General features: G+C 43.5%; 1 protein-coding gene across 1 annotated transcript in view; it reads right to left on the bottom strand.

Moving 5' to 3' along the window:
* Positions 1-23476, bottom strand: part of Fsip1 (fibrous sheath interacting protein 1) — a 115963-nt gene that overhangs the window by 72049 nt on the left and 20438 nt on the right. Inside the window, exons 8-10 of the mRNA XM_050134009.1 lie at positions 22769-22879; positions 19257-19415; positions 12612-12746 (exon numbers count right to left, since the gene is read on the bottom strand). Coding sequence (XP_049989966.1) covers positions 12612-12746; positions 19257-19415; positions 22769-22879 — 405 coding nt within the window. The remainder of the gene's footprint in view (positions 1-12611; positions 12747-19256; positions 19416-22768; positions 22880-23476) is intronic.

Here is a 23476-nt window from a genome sequence, read left to right as displayed (position 1 = left end):
CATGACGGGGAGGAGTTCCAGCCTGCTACTGATGACGGCATGTGTAACCTTCCATTTGGGGTTCAAACTCAGTTATCACAGAGTAAACCCGCTAAAGTGCCTTGCCTGTCGCTTGTGAAACTCTGGAACTCCCTCTGTCCCCAGCAGGAAATGTTCACCGTCTTGCATCTGCCCAGAGGTGAACTGTAGATTAATTATCATGGTTTCCAGAAAAGAAATCCAGCAAACCAAAGGGTTTTTCTGAACGGTTGGTTGTTTTTGTTTTCTATTTGAAGAAATCAGCTCAAGGTAAAGAGAGTCGGTGACGCAGTGGTGTCGTGACACCTCCCTGTCCCAGCCTTCACCACACTCTGCACTGCCTTTGCAGTTTCAGATGCCTCCAAAGGGCTCAGGCAATCTCCTCAAATGCCAACCACGAAGAAAGGGAAAGGACAGAGACACAGGCCAGCCAAGTCCTTTTCTTATAGAAAACGTCTACTTTCGTCTTATTATACAGAACTGCCTCTCTCTCCTGGCACCTCCATTACAAAGAATAGTGAGGGGCTTTCCTTAGGAATGTGGCTGCTGCCTCCGAATTTTGACAATAAGAGGCGACAGTAATAGACTAGGGTGGGAAGTTACAGAGGTCTACTGTAAGTGTATCTTTACCAATATGCTTGCAAGTCTTTAAAGAGAGAGAAGAGCTAAGTGTCAAGAGAGAAATTACAGAATTCAGCAGAGTCCTCAGTATTAGTGTTGGACACAGAGTAAGGAAAACGGAAGCTTTGACAACATAGTATCTGTGTATGAATTCTTTCATTCTACTGAACGAATGTGTGTTAAATAGTCCTCCAAGTAACTTTCACATGTATCTTTGTTGATAATAAAAACACAGTCAACCAGCCAAGAATAATCTGCTAAAAGTTGAGCTCAGATCTTATCAAACTGTTCTGAAATTTTCACTGGCCACTCACTGGCTGCTACTCAATATGGCTCCCTTGTGCTTATACAGCGTTGCTTCCCTTTATTAACTTCTGTCGGCCAGCACAAGCACACTCCCCAGACACCACAGCTTCCTCCCAAGGGATTTACAAGATTCTAAACTCACGTCAGCCATCTCTGTAATGTCAAATGTACTCAAACTGATCCGAGGTGGTGTTGCCGTCTTTCTGAGCACTACCCCAAAGGTCTTTACTTGAAAGGACACTAAAATGTGGTTTTTCGGCTCTCACGAGTATGGAGACCAAGGCAGGTGGAGAGTGAGCATGCCGCCCAGGTGCCGAGAATGTGCTCTCATCTTGGAAAACGTTCTAGTGACTCGGGCCCAAACAAGCCTATTCACAGTTTAGCTTCAGCAAAACTCGGGTTTCTAAAACATCGTGAATCTCTGGCTCAGGGGCAGAAAGTCCAGATTCCTATGATTCACCCCCAAGTGCCACTGATCGTCTGTTCTCTGACATGGCCCAAGTTCTCCACAGCTGGCCCTCCCCAGCAGTACAGTCCCGCTTACTCCCGCCCTCATTCGAGCCAATGAAAGCCTCCTTTGAGGTTTACTGTGTGCTTCAGCTCCACAGAGCCTCTCCTGCTGCCTCCTCGGCAATTAGTCTCCCTTCTGACAGTGCCTGTTTGGGTTGAGTTAAGCACTTTTTTGGTATGTCTCTTGCTGTTTTCTTTTCTCCTGCACATGATCACACTTGGTGAATAGCCTCATCCTTTCCCCAAAATCAAAAGTTTGAGCCTATACCTCACTTTCCACTTTGAGGAAATATGTAGTATATGTAATATACTATAATATACATATTAAATATGCAGAAATCTGATTACATCTAATTAACTCTGAGCCTTTTCTATTGTGGAACAAGTAAAAGTAATATAAAAGTAGTCATGAATTGTGACTCCGAAAGAGCAACAGCTCAATGCTTCCATCCTGAAGCCCTGACAAATACCTCAAGGGCTACCCTTTGCCTTGGGGAAGAAAGGCTGGTCCCAGGCTATCCAAAGCTTTAGTGGGCCCTTTGCAGCTGAAGGGGTCCTGCATGAACTCAGTGCACAACTCAGAAAGATAGACATGCTTATGCTTCTAGAGAGGGGAAGAGATGCTCTAAACCAAAACAGAAGCCGAGATATTTGTGCCATGACCAGACACATTCATATTTTACATGCAGTTTTAGGCAGGAAGGATTCGTAGGGTAAGAGCCATTTCTATGGTAGGTGAGCAAAGGAATTGACACCAGGGTTCTCTTGGGAAGCTAAGGCTGTGCTGTGAAGTATGCATCTGCTGTGATTCCAAAATAGGTGTAGCTTCTGCCCAGAATCATCTCTTGAGCAGCAGGTGCTCACGTGGAAAGCTACAGACGGGAGTTCTGGTTTCTATTGGGCCAAATTACATAGAGTTGCCAATATCCCACTTTTGACCTACGGAAAGAGCAATTATATATTACTCAAATCAGTTCTTTAAACTCTAGGATTTTATGTTTTCAATTACATCAAGATTTTTTATTTGCAACAAGAAAATAAAACCAATCCATGGTGGCAATGAGAGTATTTTGTGAACTTAAAGGACAAAAGAGAGAGAGTTCTAAAACTCATATTTTATAAAGAACTTCTATCTGAAACAAAAAAATTAAAAGTCACCAATAAACAAATGAAGATCCCAATCTGAAAACAGCAAGGATATCTGAGCAGACAACTTACCAAAGAACATATGCATTTGATAAAGACGCATATAAATAGGGGCTCCACCTCGCTGCAAACTAAAACAGCAGCACCTTGCCATAAAATTTACCAAGTGTTTTCCTAGATACGCGGCCAAGTGAATTGAAACTAGATCGACACAGAAGCCTGCACAGGAATGATTACAGCGGGCTTAAAGCTGCCAAAATGTGACGCAATCAAGATGTACTTCTGCAGGTAAACCAGAAACACGGTGCATTGGACTGCATCTCAGTGATAACACATGGTAGATCAAGGGAGCGCCTTCAATAGGCAGGGGTAATTGACGGGAACACATCTGGAGGTTTGCATACTGTATTAATCCTGCTGGGTGCCATACTGGAAGGGGCAAAATGAGCCATTGCAAAGATCAGAATTGCCTAGAGCTCACGGGAGGGAAAGGAAGGATGAGCAAATGGAAAACTGAGATATTAAGCAGTGAAATCATTATCCTGATTAAGCTGTAATAACATACATACATATCATGTGGACACCTGGTATCTCCCAGCACTGAAAAGCTCCAGAACAAGGTTTCTCTGATGGGTTTGAAAATACCGACAGTGTTCTCGCCATAACAACACAAGGATTTAGAAAAGCCACAGAAATAGGCAGATCACAGATGAGGGACCAGGACTCTGTAAAAGATCAAGGCCCAGCCCCAAGCATGTCCTCCTCTTTATTCTTGTGTTTGTGTAAGCACAACAGGACATCATTTCGTGTCTTCTTTTGACACAGTCTGGACACTTTGACTTCTTTAACCACATTAAATAGAGTGGGGTTACCTTCTGAAATAGGACATTCCAAACTCTGTGCTTTGGGTGGAGGTGACTCCACAGTGGCTTTCCCGTTAACTCTTGTTCACAGTTGGTTATTTCCTTAGACCTTGGCAGGAAAGGGAAGCAGGTAGTTCTTTATTGTGGATTCATGCTCCTTCAGCTTTGCTTGTGAGAATTAGTTAATTCCTGGGTTTAAACTTCATTCTTCAAGGGCATTTCCCTTTTCTTCAGCCAGGAGTGACGCTCTCCTCCCCTGCCCCCCATCTACGACCTAGAACTATGAGCAGTGAGGATGTAAACTCAGAACCAAATGTTCTACTTAGAAATTCTCAGGAGATAATAGGATGGACTTACGAATGAAGAGCGAGCACACAAATACAAGAAGGTAAATAAAGGGGATGTTGGGTACTGGCTTCAGCTGGAGGGGTCTGGATGCTCACTGTACAGTTCCTTCAACTTTTAACATCTTTAAAACTTACCCAATAAAATATTGTAAAAATAAGCAGCCATTAAAATAGATATCTGATAAATTCAAAAAAAAAAAAAAGAAATTCTCAGGAGATTTTTTTTTTAACCCTAGTCCACCCACAACCTAAGCAGAGATATGGGACACACACACACACACACACACACACACACACACACACACACACGCACTCCAATTTCCTCTCGAGACCTAGGTTCTTCCTAATTCTTCCACTGGCCTTTCACTGTGTGGGGCACGGCTCAGCATGGGAATTCTGGTTGACCTGTGCCCTGCCTTGTACTTCACTTCCTAAAACCCTAAACACATCCTGTTAAAGCTCACACCTCACATTGGAAACCAATGGCTCATACAGGGACAATGCTGTCCCAGCGGTCGCTTACCTCCATCTCAGCTCCTCTTGTCTTCCTAGTTCTGTCCTCCCAGGAACTCCATTATTTTTTCTGCCAGCTCAGCCATGTTCTACACGGCACTGGGGAGCTGGCTCAGCTGTTAAGAGCACTGGCAGCTCCTCAAAAGGACCCAGATTTGATTTCCAGCACCCGTCTGTAACTCCACCCCCAGGGAATCTATCTGATGATACTCTCTGGCCTCTGCAGGCACCAGGCACACACACAGTGCACAGATTACATGCAGGCAAAATGCTCACACACTAAATAAATAGACAAATCTTTCTATTTGGAACTGACAGAGAAATTTGGTATGTTTGAAGGATGCAAACACTACCATTCAAGCAGCAGTGCTTTCAGGCACTAAGATTGAACTCATTGAAAAAAGAAGTCAGGAATACAACCCCATTTATAACATCTGCCAAAAGCAATATTTAGAAGTAAATTTAACCATGGAAGTCAGAGTTTGTACAATTACAATTACAAAATTCTGATGAAAGAAATTATACAGGGCAAAAAAAATAGAAATATGCCCCACATTTGTGGCTTAGAAGTACTAGTATCGTTAACATGGCTGTGCTGCCCAAAAGCATCTGAAATTCAATGAACTTCCCATCAAAACATCAATAGTATCTTACACAGAAATAAAAGAAAACCCCTAAAATTCATATGAAACTATAAAGGCTAGGAACAGCCAAGGCAACCCCACTCTCACCCTGCCAAATGCTGAAGGCACCAGAATGCTTAGCATCAAACATACTGCAAAGCTACAACTAAAACAACACGCTACTGGCAAAGAAATCAACACACAAGTCAACAGAACAGAATACAAACCCCCAAAACTAATCCTCATACCTTTAGCCAGGTGGTTTTTCTTTACCCTGTATCAAGAGCAAACTCTGGAGAGGGGTCTTTTTAGTGAATGCAACGGGTAAGACTGAACATACACATGCAAAACAGCGACATTAGATCGACTGTCTCTCACCATACCGAAAACACCAACTCAAAATTTACCAAAGACCTGACTATTAAACTCTGAAATCACTACAAGAAAACACAGGAGAAAGACTTTAAGGCATTGGTACAGGAAAAGAATTTGGGGGACAGTCCCCTGAAAGCAGTCCAAAAAAGTAAAAATGAGATTTTACCAAATAAGTTCTGCACAAGAAAGGTAACACAAGGCAGTTAGGACACAGCTTCAGAGTGGGGGAGAACAGGTGCAAGAGTCCATCCACCGAGGACTTCCTGGCCAGAGTGCTCAAGGCTACGGTTAATGTCTGAATGGACCTTTATCAAAAGAAGACATCCAAATGGCCAGGAAGTGCTTGAGAACATGCTCTCCCCATCACTAGCCACCAGGTAAACGTTTACCAAAGCCATATATCACTCGTCCCAGTAAGAATGGCTATTATCAAAACCTCTGAAAATACTGAAGGTTCGCGCAAAGGAACTCTTTTGTTGATTGGAGGAAAACTAGTAAAATTATAGAAAACAGCACAGAAACAACTTTAAAAACACAGCTACCATATGATCCAGATGTCCCACCAACAAGTACATGCCCCAAAGCAATGAAGTCACTATACCTAAGAGAGGCCTGCTGCCTTCCCCACCACCCTGCTGCCCCACTCACGATAGGCAAGTCTAGACTCCGCCAAGCTGTCCCCCAAGGAATAAACGGGCCTGGAAAATACACTGTGTGCGCACAGCGGAATGTTATTCAGTCTTAGAAAAATAAATGAAGTCCTGCCGTTCGTGCTGCTGCAGATGGAACTGGAGGCCATGGTGTTAAGGGAAACAAGCCAGGCACAGAAAGAAAAATACAGTTCTCACTCATTCATGGAAACTAAAATGTTGATGTGAGAAATGAGGTGAAATGGTGGTCACTAGAGACAGGGAAGGGTGCTGAGGGAAGGGGACAGAAGGAAGTTAGGTAAAGGGGAATCAAAGCACAGACAGGAGAAATTCACTGTGATTTCCTACGGCATATAGGATAATTATCGGCTACGACAACTTATGATTTGTTTCAAATAATTAAAAGAGACCAAAGTCCCCACTATGTAGACATTATTGACATTCAAGAGGCTGAGGGTGTTCGTGACCATGACTTGATGAAGCAATGTATCAAACTGTCAAACTCTACCCCATAAAAATGAATGGTTATATCTCAATAAGAAGAGTCCATTTTAAAATTATATCTTATGCAGCTTGTTTGGGTCTTTTTTGAGTTTCTCCAGACATCTAGTCTGTCATGCAAGTAAAACCAGAACTTTCTTACCTGGAGGTTGGCACAGAATCTGACTGCATGGCCATGTTGGTCTCTATATGTGAAACCTTATCTGATTCATTATTCCAGGCAATATTTTCAGGTTAGTCCTTCTTCCAACCTTCTGCCGTACCCATGAAAATCTGACCTTTGCACCCCTTCCCTCCTCAGGAGCTTGGTCTATCCCAGCTCACACTCTACTGTCACCTTAGTGAACGCCCAGGCTAAGTGACACTGACATTTGTACTTCTACTGAAAGTCTGCCCTACAAACACACATCTCTTATTATTAATGTGTCTTTTTAAGTTGTCTTATTTTTGAAGCCAAAGCAAACAACCTTTAGGTCAATACATAAAGTTGATCAAAAATCAAAATTAAACATTTTTACTTTTATTTATTGGTTGTGTACTTGTGTGTGGGGGTGGGTGCTCAGGTGCCACGGCCCACAGGTGCAGGGCAGAGGACAACCTGCAGAAGGTTCTTTTCCTCCATGTGTATCCCAAGAACTGAACTCAGATCACCGGGCCTACCAGCAGACACCCTGACCCACCGGGCCATCTTGCCAATCCTGAAAAACTTTTTAAATAAAATTTTCAGGTAGAATTTTAAGGATGATATTTTTCATGTACCACCATGTCTTCTCTGAAAATAATAGTATAAAAAATACAAAACTGGAGACCAATGGTATCATGTCATGTAAACAAAAGATACTAGGAATAAGAATTTAATACATTCAGATCATCTCTAGGTCCAGTATGTCAGGAAATGAACTGCCACATAATCCCCTGCCATGTGGGAGTCAATGATTAAACTAAACACAAGGCAGAACCTAGCCACATCAAGAGTATATCTAGGAAAGTCTGGGTCCAGGAGACACAAGGCCACACAGAGAACAGAAAGAGGGGAGTCAAGTACTGAGACCCAGAAGCTCAGAGGCTAACGCCACAGCTGTGGTAACAGCACAAAGGACGGACTGAACTCAAGGACCTGCCGTAGCACAGCCTACTGGTCAGTCCCAGCCCTCAAACTGTCAGCTACCAGTCTTCACAAAGGAGTTGTGCCAGAATTAAATCAGCTCCGCCAGTCAGCAAATCTTCCTCAATAAAGCAGAGAGTGTCTGGATTCATACTTGGGGGAAGTTTCAAGCAGACCCCGGCAGCTGTCACTGTGTGTCACTGCCTTAGTCAGTCCTTTCTTCGGGACAGAAGTAGCTTTAGATGGAAACCCTGAGAAAAGCAGTAGCCAGTCATGGTGGCACACGCCTTTAATCCCAGAACTTGGGAGGCAAAGGCAGACAGATCTCTGTGAGTTCAAGGCCAGCCTGGGCTGCAAAGTGAGTTCCAGGACAGCTAGGGCTATTCCACAGAGAAACCCTGTCTCAAGAATGAAAGAAAGGAAGGAAGGAGGGAGGACCTAAGCTGAATTCCCAGAACAATATAAAAAAGCCAGACATGCTGGTTCAGTCCACATGAAGCTGTCACATCCCACACATAGAATGGCTGACCCACACGGAAGTAATTAATAGTTGTATTTATTGAGAAGTTCACAGACTCAGGTACTAGAAGAACTGAGGGTTGGCCTAAGTCTACTGTTAACTAATTGTGAGTTTCTGAAAACTCATTTACCTGTTCAGTGCTTTGGTTTCCAGCTTACAGAACGGCCTGTGTGACAGTCAGGCTTCCGCACTCTACAGCTGATCTCCAGTGCTCAGCAACTGGAGGGAAGCCCTCCAAGCCATGCTCTGAGCAAACAAAGCCCCTGCTCTGTGGGCCAGGCTCTGTATATTCTTATAGCAGGCTAAATGATAAGCACGAGCCAAAACAAGAATAAGAACACAACGACTGATAGCCCTTCGCGAACCACATTCTTATGGCCGATGCTTAGCAACAGGGCTTAGAGAGCTAACCACCCCAATGCAATTATAACTCCGTTCACCAAACAAGGCCAATCTGTGGTTTCCAGGAAACAGAAACAGGAAGGAATGTGCAAAGATATAGTAGCAACATCAAAAGATGAAAATACTGAAAGAACCCAAAGGAGACACAATAAAGACCTGAAAAGTGTGGTGCATACTTTAGAACAACTGGAACCGTGAAGAGTTTCCCAATGCTGACAAACCGCTGTCCATTGTATCATTCATGGGCTTGCAGAGGTAAAGGCAGACTGCTGATTCTTTTGAAAATCCCAAATCTCATAATTGAAAGTGGTTAGCTGTGGAATTACCACGCTGCTTCCTGAAAGACATTTTTACCTCAGTCTAGAACGTAAAGATCTTCTTGTCTTAAAAAAAAAAACTTAATATCAGAATGGAACACTCAGTGTTTTGGATAATTAGATAAAACACAAATTGTTGTTACATCTTAAATTATCAGGAAGTCCATCATTACATCAATGAATTAAAATATCTCTAAATGAGACACTGAACTTATAGGATGGCCTCAGTTATGACTCCTCTTCCTTTAGAAGAAAAGGGGAGTCAGTGGGAAGCAGGAAAGCTACTCCTAGTCACATATTACATATTCATATTACATGTGTGAATATGTAATATTCACATATTACACACTAATGTGCATGTACACATAACATACATTACATACAGTTGGTGAGATCTACCTTCAACTTTGACTTTTATGTTTTCTACCAGACGTTTCCACGTAAAGGTCCCATATTCCTGAGGTCCATGTATTCATTATCTTTGTCCTGCCATAGCCTCAGCTGGGCTCACCGTGTGTAAATTGTGTGAGCAGTCATTAATATGAGACCATTTACGGTGCCTCCTGTTCTACTTGGCTTGGTTTTCCTTGGATATTATTTCTTTGGAAATATTTATAAAAGTAAGATTACATGGACAAATATAAATAATGTTATAGTCACTGTTATATTTATTAGTCAATTGTCTCCTGAGGAAGAAACAATTTGGAAAGCTTAGCAGTGTGTTCAAGTATGACTGTGTCCCAACTCACCCCACTCACACACAATCATGCCACATCGCTGATAGTTCCGCTGGCTTAACAGGTGTGTGGATGTGAATCTGAGTCACCAGTAAGACTAAGTCCCATTTGTTGTAGTGACTCTGTCTCTAAATGCTTAAAGATCAGGCAAGAGACAACAAACAGCAATAAATTCTCGCATTCATAAACATTAATGCTTCTTACTAACACAACACCTGTGCATCTTTTAAAGTTGGGAAGATAGAGAAAAGTGCAAAACATATTATAAAGTTCACCTTCATCCCAATATGCTCTTCCCTTTAGCATGCCAGAAAACATGTATTTCCTTTCTTTGCCTTTCCATCGTCCCTATCCTTACTAAAGCCATCGCGGCTAGCATGTGACACAAAACGGGTCCAGGATTTCCACATGAATTCTCAACACAAATGGAGTCACAACCATCCTTGATTCATGCAGTGACATCTTCCTCCTTGTGAATCTAGACATCTTCTCTTCAAGATGTAGAGATCTACCTCGCACATCTGGCAGTTGCATGGTACTGTGTGGGTTACACAGAATACGTTTTGACGCTGGAACAAAGAAGGGCAAGGGATCCCAAGCTGATATCTGGGACACACATACTGCGTTCATTTTTCCTCTGGTTATGAAATCTGAAGTACCATCAACTCCCTCGCCCCTCTGACCCACCATTGCAATTACCCAAGCTCTCCTCACCCTGTTTCCACTCACTGCCTACTGTCTCTATTTTTTGGAAGGCTGTCAGAGAGACCGCCACTCCCTGCTGATGGGCTTCCTGTGGACTGCTGCTCACCAGTGCACTCTTCTGGCCCTCAGAGACCCAATCCTGGCCTTTCTCCTCTGATTGCTAGTGTTCGCAGTGTCCTTCCTCGCTCTCAGCATTTCCACCTTTCATCTGTTCTTGGCCAGGATGATGATATCACGGGTCCTCTGCATGATTACCCCCTCCAGCTTCCATTTCACCGTCTGTGCTCCTTCCTCAGTCTAGAAACAAGCTCACCCAAATACACAGTCCTATCGCCAGAGCAGAATAACTGCCGTCTTCCTGAGAGTGATGTGTCTGCTCGCAAAAGATCACAGCTGAGCTTGCCGACTAGGCATTCCCTCAGAGGAGGAGGGGATGAAGCGGGTCACTGGACCCTCGCCGGAGGATCCACTCTTCCCGGTCAGATTCTGCCCTAATCTTGTGTGACCTTGGGGCCTGGGAAAGAGCTAAGGTATCTAGGCTAAGAAGGCTGGGGAAGGACTCCATCCATGCAGCATGGAAAACCTCCGTCCATGTGGGCGCTGCCCTTCTACTGGAGCTGCTTTAAGCTTACCCATACTCCTGCCCATAACCCTCCACTCAGGATCTGGAAGTAAGCCTAGTGGACTCATTGGTCTCCACGGTGAACTTTGGTGGAGTTGAGCTTTAGGACCTAAGGAATTGGGGGGAGGGGGACATTGCTCACATCTCCCCCTGGAAAAATTCTCACAACATACTAACATCACAAAGTTGAGATTCAAGCCTGAGCAACTCGGATCATAACTGTGGTGTCCACAACTGACGCTTGCAAAACAGGACTATAAGTCTGGGAAGTTATAAAGTGTGTGTGGGGGTGGGGGAGGGTTAGAAGCCTGGATGGAACAAGAACACCCAAAACAACAGAAATCCACTTCTGAGGGAGGACCACAAGAGTGCCCGCCCCAGAGACTGTCTGTCACTTGTATGGCAAATAATAGAGCTTGCCCAGGGAGGCCTTTTTGTGGAGCTGCTTCTTGGGGCCCCTATGTGAATATTCAGTTCAATACAAATGTGTGGGGTTCAACCTCCCTGTGCTGTGTCTTCTTCCCATGACTCCTAACAGCTAAGTTCACTGGCAACGACAGGCCCGTGGCCATCTACAGAATGATTGACTCCCACTCTCTCTGCTAACCTTGACCACAACCGCTATTGGCAACAATAGGAGCACAGAACAAGGCAGCTTTTCCTGCCTTTGCTCACAAGCCAGTCCCGGGAGCCAGGTGTCTCCAGGAGTGGGTGTCAGGACTCCTTGTATCGTGTTTAGCTCTTTCTTTTCCTTCTCTAAGACTGGCTGTGGGTTTGATCTTCAACTCACCAATCCTGTGGCCATATATTATACCTTTCACCAAATCAAGAATTTTTAAATTATTTTATTATAATAATGTGTGCATGTGATGTATTTGTGCGTGTGCATGCGATGTGATGTATGTGTGTGTGCATGCATGTGCGCGAGTGAGGGCGGGTAGGTGCCACAGTACATGTGTGGAGGTCAGAAGAAAACTCTCAAGGTTGGTTCTCTCCTTCCACCATAACTTCCAGGATTCGAACTCGGGTCATGAGCTTAGGCAGCAGCATCTTGAAAGGGTACTCCATTATAGGGTCAAGAATAAGAAAATAAGGCAGAATAAGCAGTCCCCAGAAGCATCCTTCAGAGACTGTCCCTCTGTTCTCTCTGCTTCCTGACTTCAGACACAATGTGACCAGCTGCCTAGGGATCCTGCTGCCACAGTCAGTGGCTAAAGTCACTCTGTTTACCACACCTTCCCTGGCGTGATGTACTGTACCTCAAACTGTTAACCAAAAGACTCCTTCCCACCTTAAAACCAAGTCCAAGCCCAGCCTGGGCTACATAGTGAGACTCTAGATTATATATATATATATAATCTGTCATCAGTAATAATATAGCTTTAAATTAAAAGCAAGAAAATATGTAGTAGGCTTAAAATTACTAACACTGTATTAAAACTAAAACTGTATTAATTGTAAACCAAAGGTGGGAATATTCAAGCATTAAGGCTAATACATGAAAATATTTTCCACATATGTGTTCCTGTCAGACGGACTATTATGTGCACTATGATTCTGAGTTCAGATAGTATTTTACAGCTAATAGTGTGTAAGTTATTGAATCATATTTTTTGCTTTGACTTAGACTGGCAAGGTCTCATGCCCAAGTCAACACATAAAAACACTCTAAGTGAGCAGCTTTTCGGGTCAATGAAGGACTCGATCAGGCCAAGTGAGAAAGCGCACACCTGTTCATTGATCTCTCTCAGCTTCCCATCAATGGCTCTCAGTCGAGACCGCTGGTCCCTTTGCTCTTTGTTGTCCCGGAGTATCTTTTCTCCTGGAGCTGGCTCCATATTTCCTTCTTCATCCAGGTCAGGTTCCTAATTTAAAAGTAAAATAATTCACTCACGGGCCGGCTAAAGCACAGCCACAAACCCTCCAATGTGACCGAGACTTGAGGGTCAATTGCGTTGCTCAACGTCTCTTCCCTTCAACCCGTGCTTAGAATTCTTTTCAGTTCTCCTATCTGAGGAATTAAAAGTCCAAATACACATGAACAAATGGTGGAGTAAACTCGGGGTCTGGCGTGGTCTGAACACCAGGCAGGTGCAGCAGGAAGAGCCAGAGCTGGGTAGGAGCCTGAGTCCTGCCCACAGTTCCTCTACGCAGCATCACATTTTTCCATTTTAATTTCTCTAATTCTTTGCAAATGCATCTGGACAATGAAATATGACCATATCCACTCCCCATTCACCTCTCTGGTTCCCCTGGGACTTCTCCAACATGCCCATCTCCCAACTTCATGTCCTCTCCTCTAAAAAGTAAATAACCCACTCCATCTGTTTAGTGCTGCCCGTTTGTGCACTGCTGTGGGCCGTCCACTGAATGAAGCGTGTGCCATCTACCAGTGGCCGCACCTCCAAAAAGAAATGGTTCTTCCTGCCCCAGTGGCTATCAGTTGCCAATAACTCTTTGGTTAGGAGTGGGGCTTCGTGAGTTCTTCCACCACCTATACTGGAACAGTGGCTGCTTGAGACTGTGTGGGTAACCACAGCTGCTGTTGCTACATTGTAAGCGTGCCCATCCGTGTTATTAGAAGCAGGTGTATGGTAACAGGAGAAACTGGATTTGGCAACATCAGAAGCTCTGCACCTCGGTTCCACCTGGCTCCTGACTAAGATGATGTTACCACCTGTCTACCACGGGATGGTTCACGAATCGGGTAAGGGGCTGGAGATTGAAACACACACACACACACACAGAGAGAGACAGAGAGAAAGACAGTCATCCTTGAAACAAGAATGCCCCCTTTCTTTATTGTGTTCCAGGGCTTTCCTTGGCTAATGATCACGCCCTAGCTCTCGGGATTTTTCAGCTGCAAGCCCACCAGAAACCACTCCCCTACCATCAGGAACTCACAAGGGTCTCGTGCTCAGAGCAGCTGCAAGCATAGGAAAACAAGTTGTTTACTCCGGCAGGCAAGGGGGTCACAGAAAATTCTGGGTCTGAGGGTCTGCAGTCCCCAACAGAGAATTACTTAAGGTACTGTTTAAGCCTATTAAAGGGTCCCAGTGTGATTGATTCCTCCTCTGCCGAGAAACAACACAGCAAGGGATGAGGTATATATGGCCTGGGGACTCACCTGGGTCTTAGAGTCAAACCTCAGCCATGCTCTTGCTGCTAATTCCCCACTACCCCAGGCATCGACCCTCCACCTCCCTTCAGAGACTAACTCATTTGAATCCAGCTTGAGTATTCTCTGCTGTACCTGGAAAGGAAACCCTGCTCACTGTATCCATCTTATTGTTCCTATGATCACTTGGCCCTTCCTTGCACATACCACACATCCCTGCCTAGACAGCGGCATGACTGACCTTGCTGTACACAAACTAGACCCCTGAAGCTGCTCGAGTATTGACCAATAAACTCTAATGTCAGTTCTCAGAACTTTGATCACAATTAATGTTTGATCATACCTATAACAAATGTCAGCAAAATGCACATTAGACAGAGTTCTCCTGAGTAACTGGTAATGTGGGGAGTTCGCTCAGTGTGTGAAACGCTTGTCACAAGCCCAAGGACCTGAGTTTGAGTCCCCAGAACCCATGAAAAAGCTGGACCCAGTGGCACAAGCATCTGAAATCCAAGCTGGCTGTGCTTTCTGTTTCTTGTCCCAACTGATATATTGCCTGGGAAGGGGTCAGTAGCTGTCTTTGCAAAGGAATAAACTGGAAGAAAGTTTAACAGTAATTAACTTGATTTGAAAAAAATAAAACTTGATTTAATAATGGGAATCTATTTCAGTAATAGAATACTTGACTGGCATGCATGAAGCCCTACATTCAGTGCATGTGTGTGTGTGTGTGTGTTCCAATGTTCTTAGTTTTTGTGGTTCTTGAATTTTCTACAGTAGATGTGCTAATTTCATAAGTAGAAAGGTCATTTATTTTAAAATTTTTAAGCAAGCATGGCATTCCACCAACCCTCTTTCTGTTCTGCTCTGACAGAGATTATGTTCTGCATATTCAACAGTGCAGGCCTGGCGGTCCGAGCTCAGTCAGACTCTGCTAGGACCATCAGGTATGCAACTAAGATGCCATCCCCTCTTCCCAAGTCTTAACTTCTGCTGCCTCATCTGCAATTCTCTGCACTGCGAGGGAGGGTGTGTGAGATCTTTTCTTGGTCCCTTGGTCATCCTCTCTGACAGCATAACTGTCTAGTTCAAGTATCTGAGCAATACCATGTAATGAAGGCAGGCCAGGAGAGAACAGTGAACATCACTGGTGGTCTCCAGTGACCCGCTTGCACCTGGTGCCGGGAGCTCTTTCCTGACCGCAAACACCAGCAGAACCATCTTCACCGTCTTTGAGATTGAATTCAGTGGACTCTCCGAGCAACAGACTTCTCCTGTAGCTCTGAGTCAGACAGCAAGGATTTCGCGGAGAACTCAGCAAAAGCTCTCCGTGATGTACTCAGAGTGCCTGATGGCATCAGAAGGAGAGACTTAACCCCGAGGTAAATTGATATTTGTTATTCTGACTAACTGATTGCCAAGAGATTCTGGGTTTACCCTTTAAAAAATATCTGTGATGTTGGCTGAGCCCACAGAGGCCTTTGAAGCTAAATAAACTCATTTTTCATAAGTCAGATACAAAGGAAATTACTCAGAGCTCACTGAGTTATTTGATATTCAAAGAAGCCATGCGGTAAGAGCACAGACCTGCGTGGGAGAAGCCAGCCTGCCCTGCACGTCCAGGCTCACTCTCTGCATGTCTACAAGTCACTCCTATTTCTTGTCTCACGTGGGTCAGGTTGCCCAAATGTAGTGGGGAAAATCTTTCAGACAGACTATTTTTATCATCTTGGAATGTTGCCATGAAATGAAAGAAACCTTGCCAGCATTGGAGGCATCATGAGGAAAAAAAAGTATAAAATTCAAAACAATCTGTAAAAATGGGGGCTGGGAGACAAGAGCAATTTCCCAGATCTAAATGAGAATTCCAATAGCCTGGCTCTAGAAGCCAGGAATGATAAAGTAAGTTCTGGTTTATTCTTCAGTGCAAACGCAGATGCCCCTGAGACACGCTGCCGTGGTTTCTGCAGGGAGGTAAAGTCAGGGCTTGTAACTGGCATAAACCAATGGTACCTGGATTCCTGCTCTGAACCCATGCTTTAAATCTGGGGGAATGGACTTGGCAATATACAGTTTTTCAGGATTACATGTCAGATTGCTCCTAAGTTAGCTAGTGTTGAGAAAGAAAGAAACAAACCAAACTTTTTTTTTTTTTTTTTTTTTTTTTTTTTTTTTTTTTTTTTTTTTGCTGTCAGCGGTTGTGTGATTTTTGGCAAGAAAAGAGATGAATATAAACACTATGTCTTCACTCAAATAGTTGCAGGCTTGGGGGGGTTGTTTGTTTGTTTGTTTTTGCATTACCAAACTGTAAATGAAGGAATTAATGTTCTAAGCACAGGACAAAAATCAAGTTAAAGAAAGTCATTATATTCAATTGAGTTAGGTGGTTTGAGAACAAAGAACTACCTCTTGTCAGTAAGAGACATTTCTGAACACTCGCCTTTGATGGGGGGGCGGGGGGAGACCCCTCTAACCATGAAGTGGAATCCTGGATTTAGTAAGACTGATGGCGTGAGAGATGAATAAAGTCTGTGTTTCACAAGAGCCAAGAAGAACAGCACTGATCATTGAATCCAGTTGCTGAGGATTTAAGGAACTGAATGCTACACTACTCTCCCATATCATAGATATTTCTGGAGAAAGCTGGAATCTAGTCTACGCACAAATGAGAAAAAAACTATATGCCATCACTCAGCTTTACAGGGCGCTTTCCAATACAGAGAAAGAACTGACTGTCTTGTTGGCAACTCAAGAGATTGGTAAGCACAGGAATGCACGGTTAATCCACAGATCCTAGGAATAAACACTGCTGAGATTGGTTCTCTTTGGCTCCCAAAGATGAGGATTAAAAGCTGTAAGGAAACCGCAGCCACAACATTGTTAGTATCACAGCAGCAGCGAGAGAACAGGCTTTGTTTTCACAGAGGAAAAGACAAATGTTGCTTTCAAAACTTTTTCCATAGTTGGGGCTGGAGAGATGGCTCAGCAGTGGTTAAGAGCACTGGCTGTTCTTCCAGAGGTCCTAAGTTCAATTCCCAGCAACCACATAGTGGCTCACACCATCTATAGTGGGATTTGATGCCCTCTTCTGGCATAAAGGCATACATGCAGATAGAGCACTCACATACATAAAATAAATAAATCTTTAAAGAACATTTTTCCATAGTTAAGAGCACCAGGCATGTGATTAATATAAGGACGGTCACAACACGCAAACTTCCAAGGGCAAGGAGAGGTGATGTTCCCCTTCCCTCTCGCTTTTGGTTGTACCCTCTGTGATCATCTCTAGAGACCCTTAAAGTGTGCGTCATAGGTTTTCATACCTACCAACTTAACATCACACAGTAACCACAAGCAGCTATGCCAGGGAGCCTGTTTGTGTTCAACTTGTGCAGAAAACCATTTTCTTGACAACATGATACAGAACGGCAAGTGGACAGTAAAGTGGAGAACCAGAAGAGACACTAGCTGCCACCCAGCTCAGGCTAGCCCACACCAAGGAGTCAGGCGAAGGGCTGGCATATTCTCTAATTTCTCAAAGAAAAACTAGAAGCTAGCATTTTCATTTGAATTCACCTAACTTAAATATTGACTATGAACATTTGTAAACACTTTTTGAGCCTAAGGAAACCCATCTGTGAATTTATCTGGCGCCACAGGCACCAGCTCCAGCCTTGAGCTATGTGGTGGGCCGTCTTCTGTGGCTCTTTTGAGGTGAGTTCTGGGAATCAAACTCGGGTCCTCATGCTTTGGAAGCAGAAACTTCAGTGACCTCTTATTTTTTTATTGTTGTTAAATGTATATATGAACACACATATATAATCTTAAATAGAACCTGCTCTATCTGAAAAATGTTACTCAAAGCAAGGCTTTTGTACTCTAAGGTAAACTATGTGCCTGACTTATCTTTAAGTCCCTGTAATTTCTAATAAACAGTAAGCCCTAGGTTATTAAATGTTTGTTGAATTAGTTTGAAAGTAGAAATCTAGAAACAGGAGAGATGGTTCTGCAGTTACAAGTGTTGACCGCTCTTGTGAAGCACTCAGAGTGGCTCGCAACTGCCTGCAACTCCAGCTTCAAGGCTCTGGCACCCTCTTCCAGTCTCTGCTAGCACCCACATGAATATGCACGCAGACACACACAGGCAAGCAGGCACACTTGCACACGTGCGCACACAGAAATAAGAATACGTCTTTAAGTAGGAATGTGTAATCCACTTAAAAGGCATTCTCCCAAAGGCTCGTGAAGAAACACCACTGATGAGCCTAATGGTCTGCAGAAGAATGAAACTAAGACGAATTCAAATGCTAAGTGTTTGTGCTTAACAACAGATTGGAGCCCATTCACCAGCAGCAACACAGAGATTAAAAAAAAAAAAAAAGCTTATGCATTCTTTTCAGTGAACTTATTCAGAAGACCTCACAATTCAGAAATAATTACCATGAATTAATTTGCTAGGTTTGCATTTCTACTTGAAAGTTCAATGTGCAGTGCTGGTTTGGGCGAGAAGCCCCGAGAGGAAACTGAACACATGTTGAGAAGATGTGCTGTTTCGTGTGGAAGAAGCATCGGTCACTTCTTTTCAGCAACCATGACGCTCCTGGTCTGTTCCTGCATTCAGTGGGAAGCCCAGGAGCAGTTTTCTCTTTTCTTTGTAAAAAAAAAAAAAAAAAAAAAAAAAAAAAGTGTTGTCTCCCATAAAACTGCACCATCTCAGCCCACGCCAGCACAGCTGTATGATCCCAGCCCGCGCCAGCACAGCTGTACACTGGTTTCTCCATTTCATTATGGCTCAGAGATGACTTTACCTGAACCATAATGTGGTCTCTGGAAGAAAAATGTGACTTAGATGATGAAAACAAAATCTAGCAAAAATCTAGCTTCTGTCTCAAGGGGTCAGGCATAGCTCCCTCCAGGCCCTTAGAAACTTAACCTAGGGAAGCTGAGATAGCTCCCAAGGTGCCACCAGTTATTAAACTGTTTCTTCAGGACATCTTAACAGAGTTTCTTTAGCTACGGTAACTTCAGTTAGCAATTAGTATCTTCTAGAATGGACTTACTGATAAATTACTGATACTTAAATTTTTTGAAAGACAAAAGAAACCCCCACAGCCATAGATAACTGTGTGAAAAATAGTTTGCTTAGACTTTTACAAAGCTGAAAGAGAGATGCAGAGCGAGTTCCAGGACAGCCAGGACTACTATAGAGAGAGACCCTGTCTCAACTCCCCCTCTCTCCTCAAATAAACAAACATACCTTATTGTTCTGACTCTCGAGTCTTGGAGAAAGACTGAAGACCGTTGGTGAGAGCACAGAAAATTCCTGAAGTTTCGTGTCAATCTGAGCAAGCTTCTGAGACTCGGTGGCTGCAAGGGTGTAGCCTTCTCCCGGGACCAGCCAACCACACTGGTCACCCTAAAAGGAAACCAATGTGACCAGGTCATTCCCACGCGACATTTGCTTCAAAACATACTTCTCAGAGCTCTCCATCAGAGCCCAGGCTTATAAGCACAACACCAACCCTGGGTAGTAAAAGGTAAGAAAGCTATGCTTGCGTTCTCTTCTCAGTCTGTGCAAAGTGTCTTCTGAAGGGCCTCTTTGGGCTCCCTTGGCCTCATATGAGTCTCGTTCATATAATCACTATTCTACTTAAAAATTACAAACACACAAAAAATAAAACTATGATATGATGGGAAGAAATCAGCTTTAACTGATCGTAAATACAATATTTTTAAACTTTATCCCAGTGAAGCAAAATAATTTGACCTTAGCTAGTCTCCATGCCCAAGTAAGTTTAGCCCAAAATCTTTGTGTATAGTGGACTATAGCTAGCTTAAGATATAAACTAGTTATAACCTAACAGTATGCTATTGTAGCCAAGTAACTGAGTCTCAGCCAATCACGCAGTTGCTGAGATGGCTCAGTGGTTAAGAGCTGGCCCTGCTTCTGCTAAAGAACCAAGCACTGGTCCTAGCACCCACATCAGGTAGCTCACAACTGCCCATAACTCCACCTCCAGATCAGACGCCCTGCTTTGGCCTCTGTGGGCACATACACGTGCACAGCATGCATGCACACTCATAAATAAAGACAAAACTTTAAGAAACAAGATTCGATTATAGGATCCCTTCAAAATTGCCACACTGAATGTTTATAGGGCATGATTATGTATCAGGCACAGGTGAGCCGATCTGAACAAGCACAAAGAGCTGCATCCGGGACTTGTCAGACTCAGGGCAGCAAAGGTGGAACCAAGTGTGAAGAGTGGTGTTCAACTGTGGTTTCTGCACCCAGAAAACTGACCTAAGGGCTATTACCATGTCATGTTATTTGCTGAAAAAAAAAAAGTAGCTAAAAAAAGTCTAAAACTACAAGGAAAGTAATACTAACCAACTGGTCACAAATAGGAAATTGGTTGATTAACTTCCCAAATAAAATCGATATAAATATGGAATGATCTAAGTGATAAATAATAACTAAAACTATAGAATCAATGACTAAATAGTAATTAATTTAAAACTCTTGCCTGAGTGAAATTATTTTTAACAAAACTATAGTTAAAGGAACCTATCGCTGAAACTCAACAGAAACATGAATGTCCAGGCACCATGCAATTGCAGGAAAAAATTTCACATATTAAATGGAAGATACCATTGTCTGACTCTGGCCATCCAGCACCACCTAGACACCGTCAGCCTGTGTGGGAAGCTTCAACTTTCTGGCTTGCTAGCGCCTCACTTTCCTGAGAGAGTAACCAGAGATGATCTCCCCAGCCTTCTTTCCAGCCAGGGTTCAAACAGGTAACTTAGCAACCACCAGGCAGGCTCATCCACTCTCTAGCATTAGGTTTAAGTGATCTGGGGTCCACTACAAAACCTGCTTTGTTACAAAGGACAGTAAAGGCTTCTGTCTGCAGTCTCCACATTCATGTACATGGATGTGTGTACGCAAAGCACTTGTACACACATATTCACTACATTTTTTAAAAAAATTCCTAAAATACAAGAAACAAGTTCTTCCAAAGGAAAAATCCTTTAACATTCCAAAGGTAAAGACTGTTAACGTTCTGAAATTTAAGTTCAGATGATTTCAACATATTCAGGAGAAAAGAAAGGAGTGGGGGGAAGAGAAAAACCAACCCTCCCACAAACTTAGGCCGGTCAAGATGTAAAATTTTAGGAATTTCTTAGTTGCTGTGATGAAACAACATGACCAAAAACCAAGTTCTGATGGAAAGGGTTTTTTCGGCTTACACTTCCAAACATTGCTGTTCATCACCGAAGGAAGTCAGGACAGGAACTCAAACAGGGCAGGATCCTGGAGGCAGGAGCTGATGCAGAGGCCATGGAGGGTGCAGCTTACTGACTTGCTTCTCTTGGCTTGCTCAGCCTGCTTTCTTATAGAACCCAGGACCACCAGCACAGAGGTGGCACCACCCACGGGCTGGGCCCTTCCCCATTGATCACTAATTGAGAAAAAGCCCTTATAACTGGATCTCATGGAGGCCTCTCTCCTCAACTGAGGCTCCTTCCTCTATGATGATGCTAGCTTGTGTCAAGTTGACACACAAACCCAAGCAGGGCAAGGAACTACTTCTAAAGTTGATAGATAATAACAATACCAGGTCAGAAATAGGACTGGATTCCCAAATAATGTGTGGGAAAAAGAGTTAGTGCATAAAACAGATCAAGTATGATCATTAAAATCCATAATTTAAAGTCAGGAAATGTTCCAAATATTCTCAGTGGTCATTCCAAATAACAACAAAAGACAGTTAAAAATAACAAAAATACTGTTTAAATTGATATTATGTGTTTAAAATATGTGAGGGATAAAACATAAATACTAATTAAGTCAATAAGCCAAACAGTATTAATCACAAAAGCTCACTGTCAAAGCATTGCAAGAACAGTTAGAGAGAGAGGTACTGTACACTGACCACCTCCACCACTCACCCAGTGGCTCACCCAGCTGCACAGTTAATAACTGACAATGAAACCTGGGTGTCTAATTTTGCTACCTAAGTTTTTGTTAGTAAACTACGATATTTACCATAATGAGCAAAACTGACGTAACCTCAGATTTCGGTGGCGCTTAGCAGTGCGCTTCATCTGCCCCGCACTCCAGCCTCCGTTACTGCACCCAGCACCCACCGGGCCTTCAGAGGTTGTAATCTGTGAGGTTCTGATGTTTGCTTTGGATTTGGAGTGGAAGAAGGGCTATTATGTTTGTTCACATACAATTTTTTCCAAGAAATTAATTGGTGACATTTAAAACACATGCTTCCCATTTAAAAGTCTGATATTCTAGCTTCTCTCAAAACGTTTGCAGGATCCTGGCAGCCGGGGTAGTCACAGAGCTGAGGCCTAGCGTTATCTGGCACAGCCTCCCTGTGACCACAGCGATCACTGTGTATGGACTGCTCTAGAACCTCCAGTCAACTCTGCCCTGTGCGCCTGTACGCCCTGGTCTCCCACTTGGCTGCAAGCCATCTGACACAAACAGACACGGCTAAAGGGGAAACGGGCAGGGCCGAGATGCTCTGGTCCTGTCAAATCCTTATTCAGTCCGAGGAAATAAAAGACCAGAATGCCAAGTGTTTCAGGGAGCACAAAGAGCATGTTTCTTTGAGGGAATAACTTGGAAAATATTAAAGTTTTAATGCAGAGAATATCTTCTAAGGGGAAAAGTGTCAATTTGGGCTGAAAAGCTGATGGTGTAATAAAGATTAAGAAAGATAAAGTCATTGACAATCCGAGTTTACATACCTCAGAACTGGACAGGCCCGAGTCTGTGTCGTCTAGGCCTTTAAGGAGCTCGTCCAGCCTTTTCTTCTCTCTGTCGATCATAACCACCGGGCTTCTGGGGCTCTTGGCCAACTACAGGATGTATTAGTAAGAAATGTAAGCAACAGTGCAGTGTGGAGTCCAGGGATAAAATGAGAACTCTACAAAATAGACACACTGAGTTTCAAAACTGGAGAGATTGGGCATTTTGATTTGCTAGGTAATTTTATTTTATGACAAATCTCTTATACCATTCTCCCAGCAGGTATTTTCAGGACATGCAAGCCCTCTTCTGTGTGTGTGTGTGTGTGTGTGTGTGTGTGTGTGTGTGTGTGTGTGTCGCGCGCGCTCTGGAACTCATGTGTGCATCTGTCAGCTACAGCACATATGCGGAGGCCAGAAGACAACTTGAAGAGCCCTTTCTCTCATTGTGTGAGCCCAGGAAGAGAACTCAGGCTCGAGGCAAGCACCCTTTATTTTTATTTACCCACTGAGTCATCTCACTGGTTCCGGGCAGGCCTTCTTATTAACCACAAAACAGGGTTTCTCTGTGTAGTCCTGACTGTCCTTAAACTCGCTCTTGTAGACCAGGCTGGACTAGAACTCACAAAGATCCTTCTGCCTCTGCCTCCAGAATTTTGGGATTAAAGGCGTATGCCACCATTGCCCAGCCACCAAAAATCATTTATA

The sequence above is a fragment of the Alexandromys fortis genome, unplaced genomic scaffold, assembly GCF_014885135.2.
Source record: "Alexandromys fortis isolate MF-2015 unplaced genomic scaffold, M_Fortis_MF-2015_v1.1 scaffold_6, whole genome shotgun sequence".
NCBI lineage: Eukaryota > Metazoa > Chordata > Mammalia > Rodentia > Cricetidae > Alexandromys > Alexandromys fortis.
This window is presented reverse-complemented; position numbering and strand designations above follow the sequence as displayed.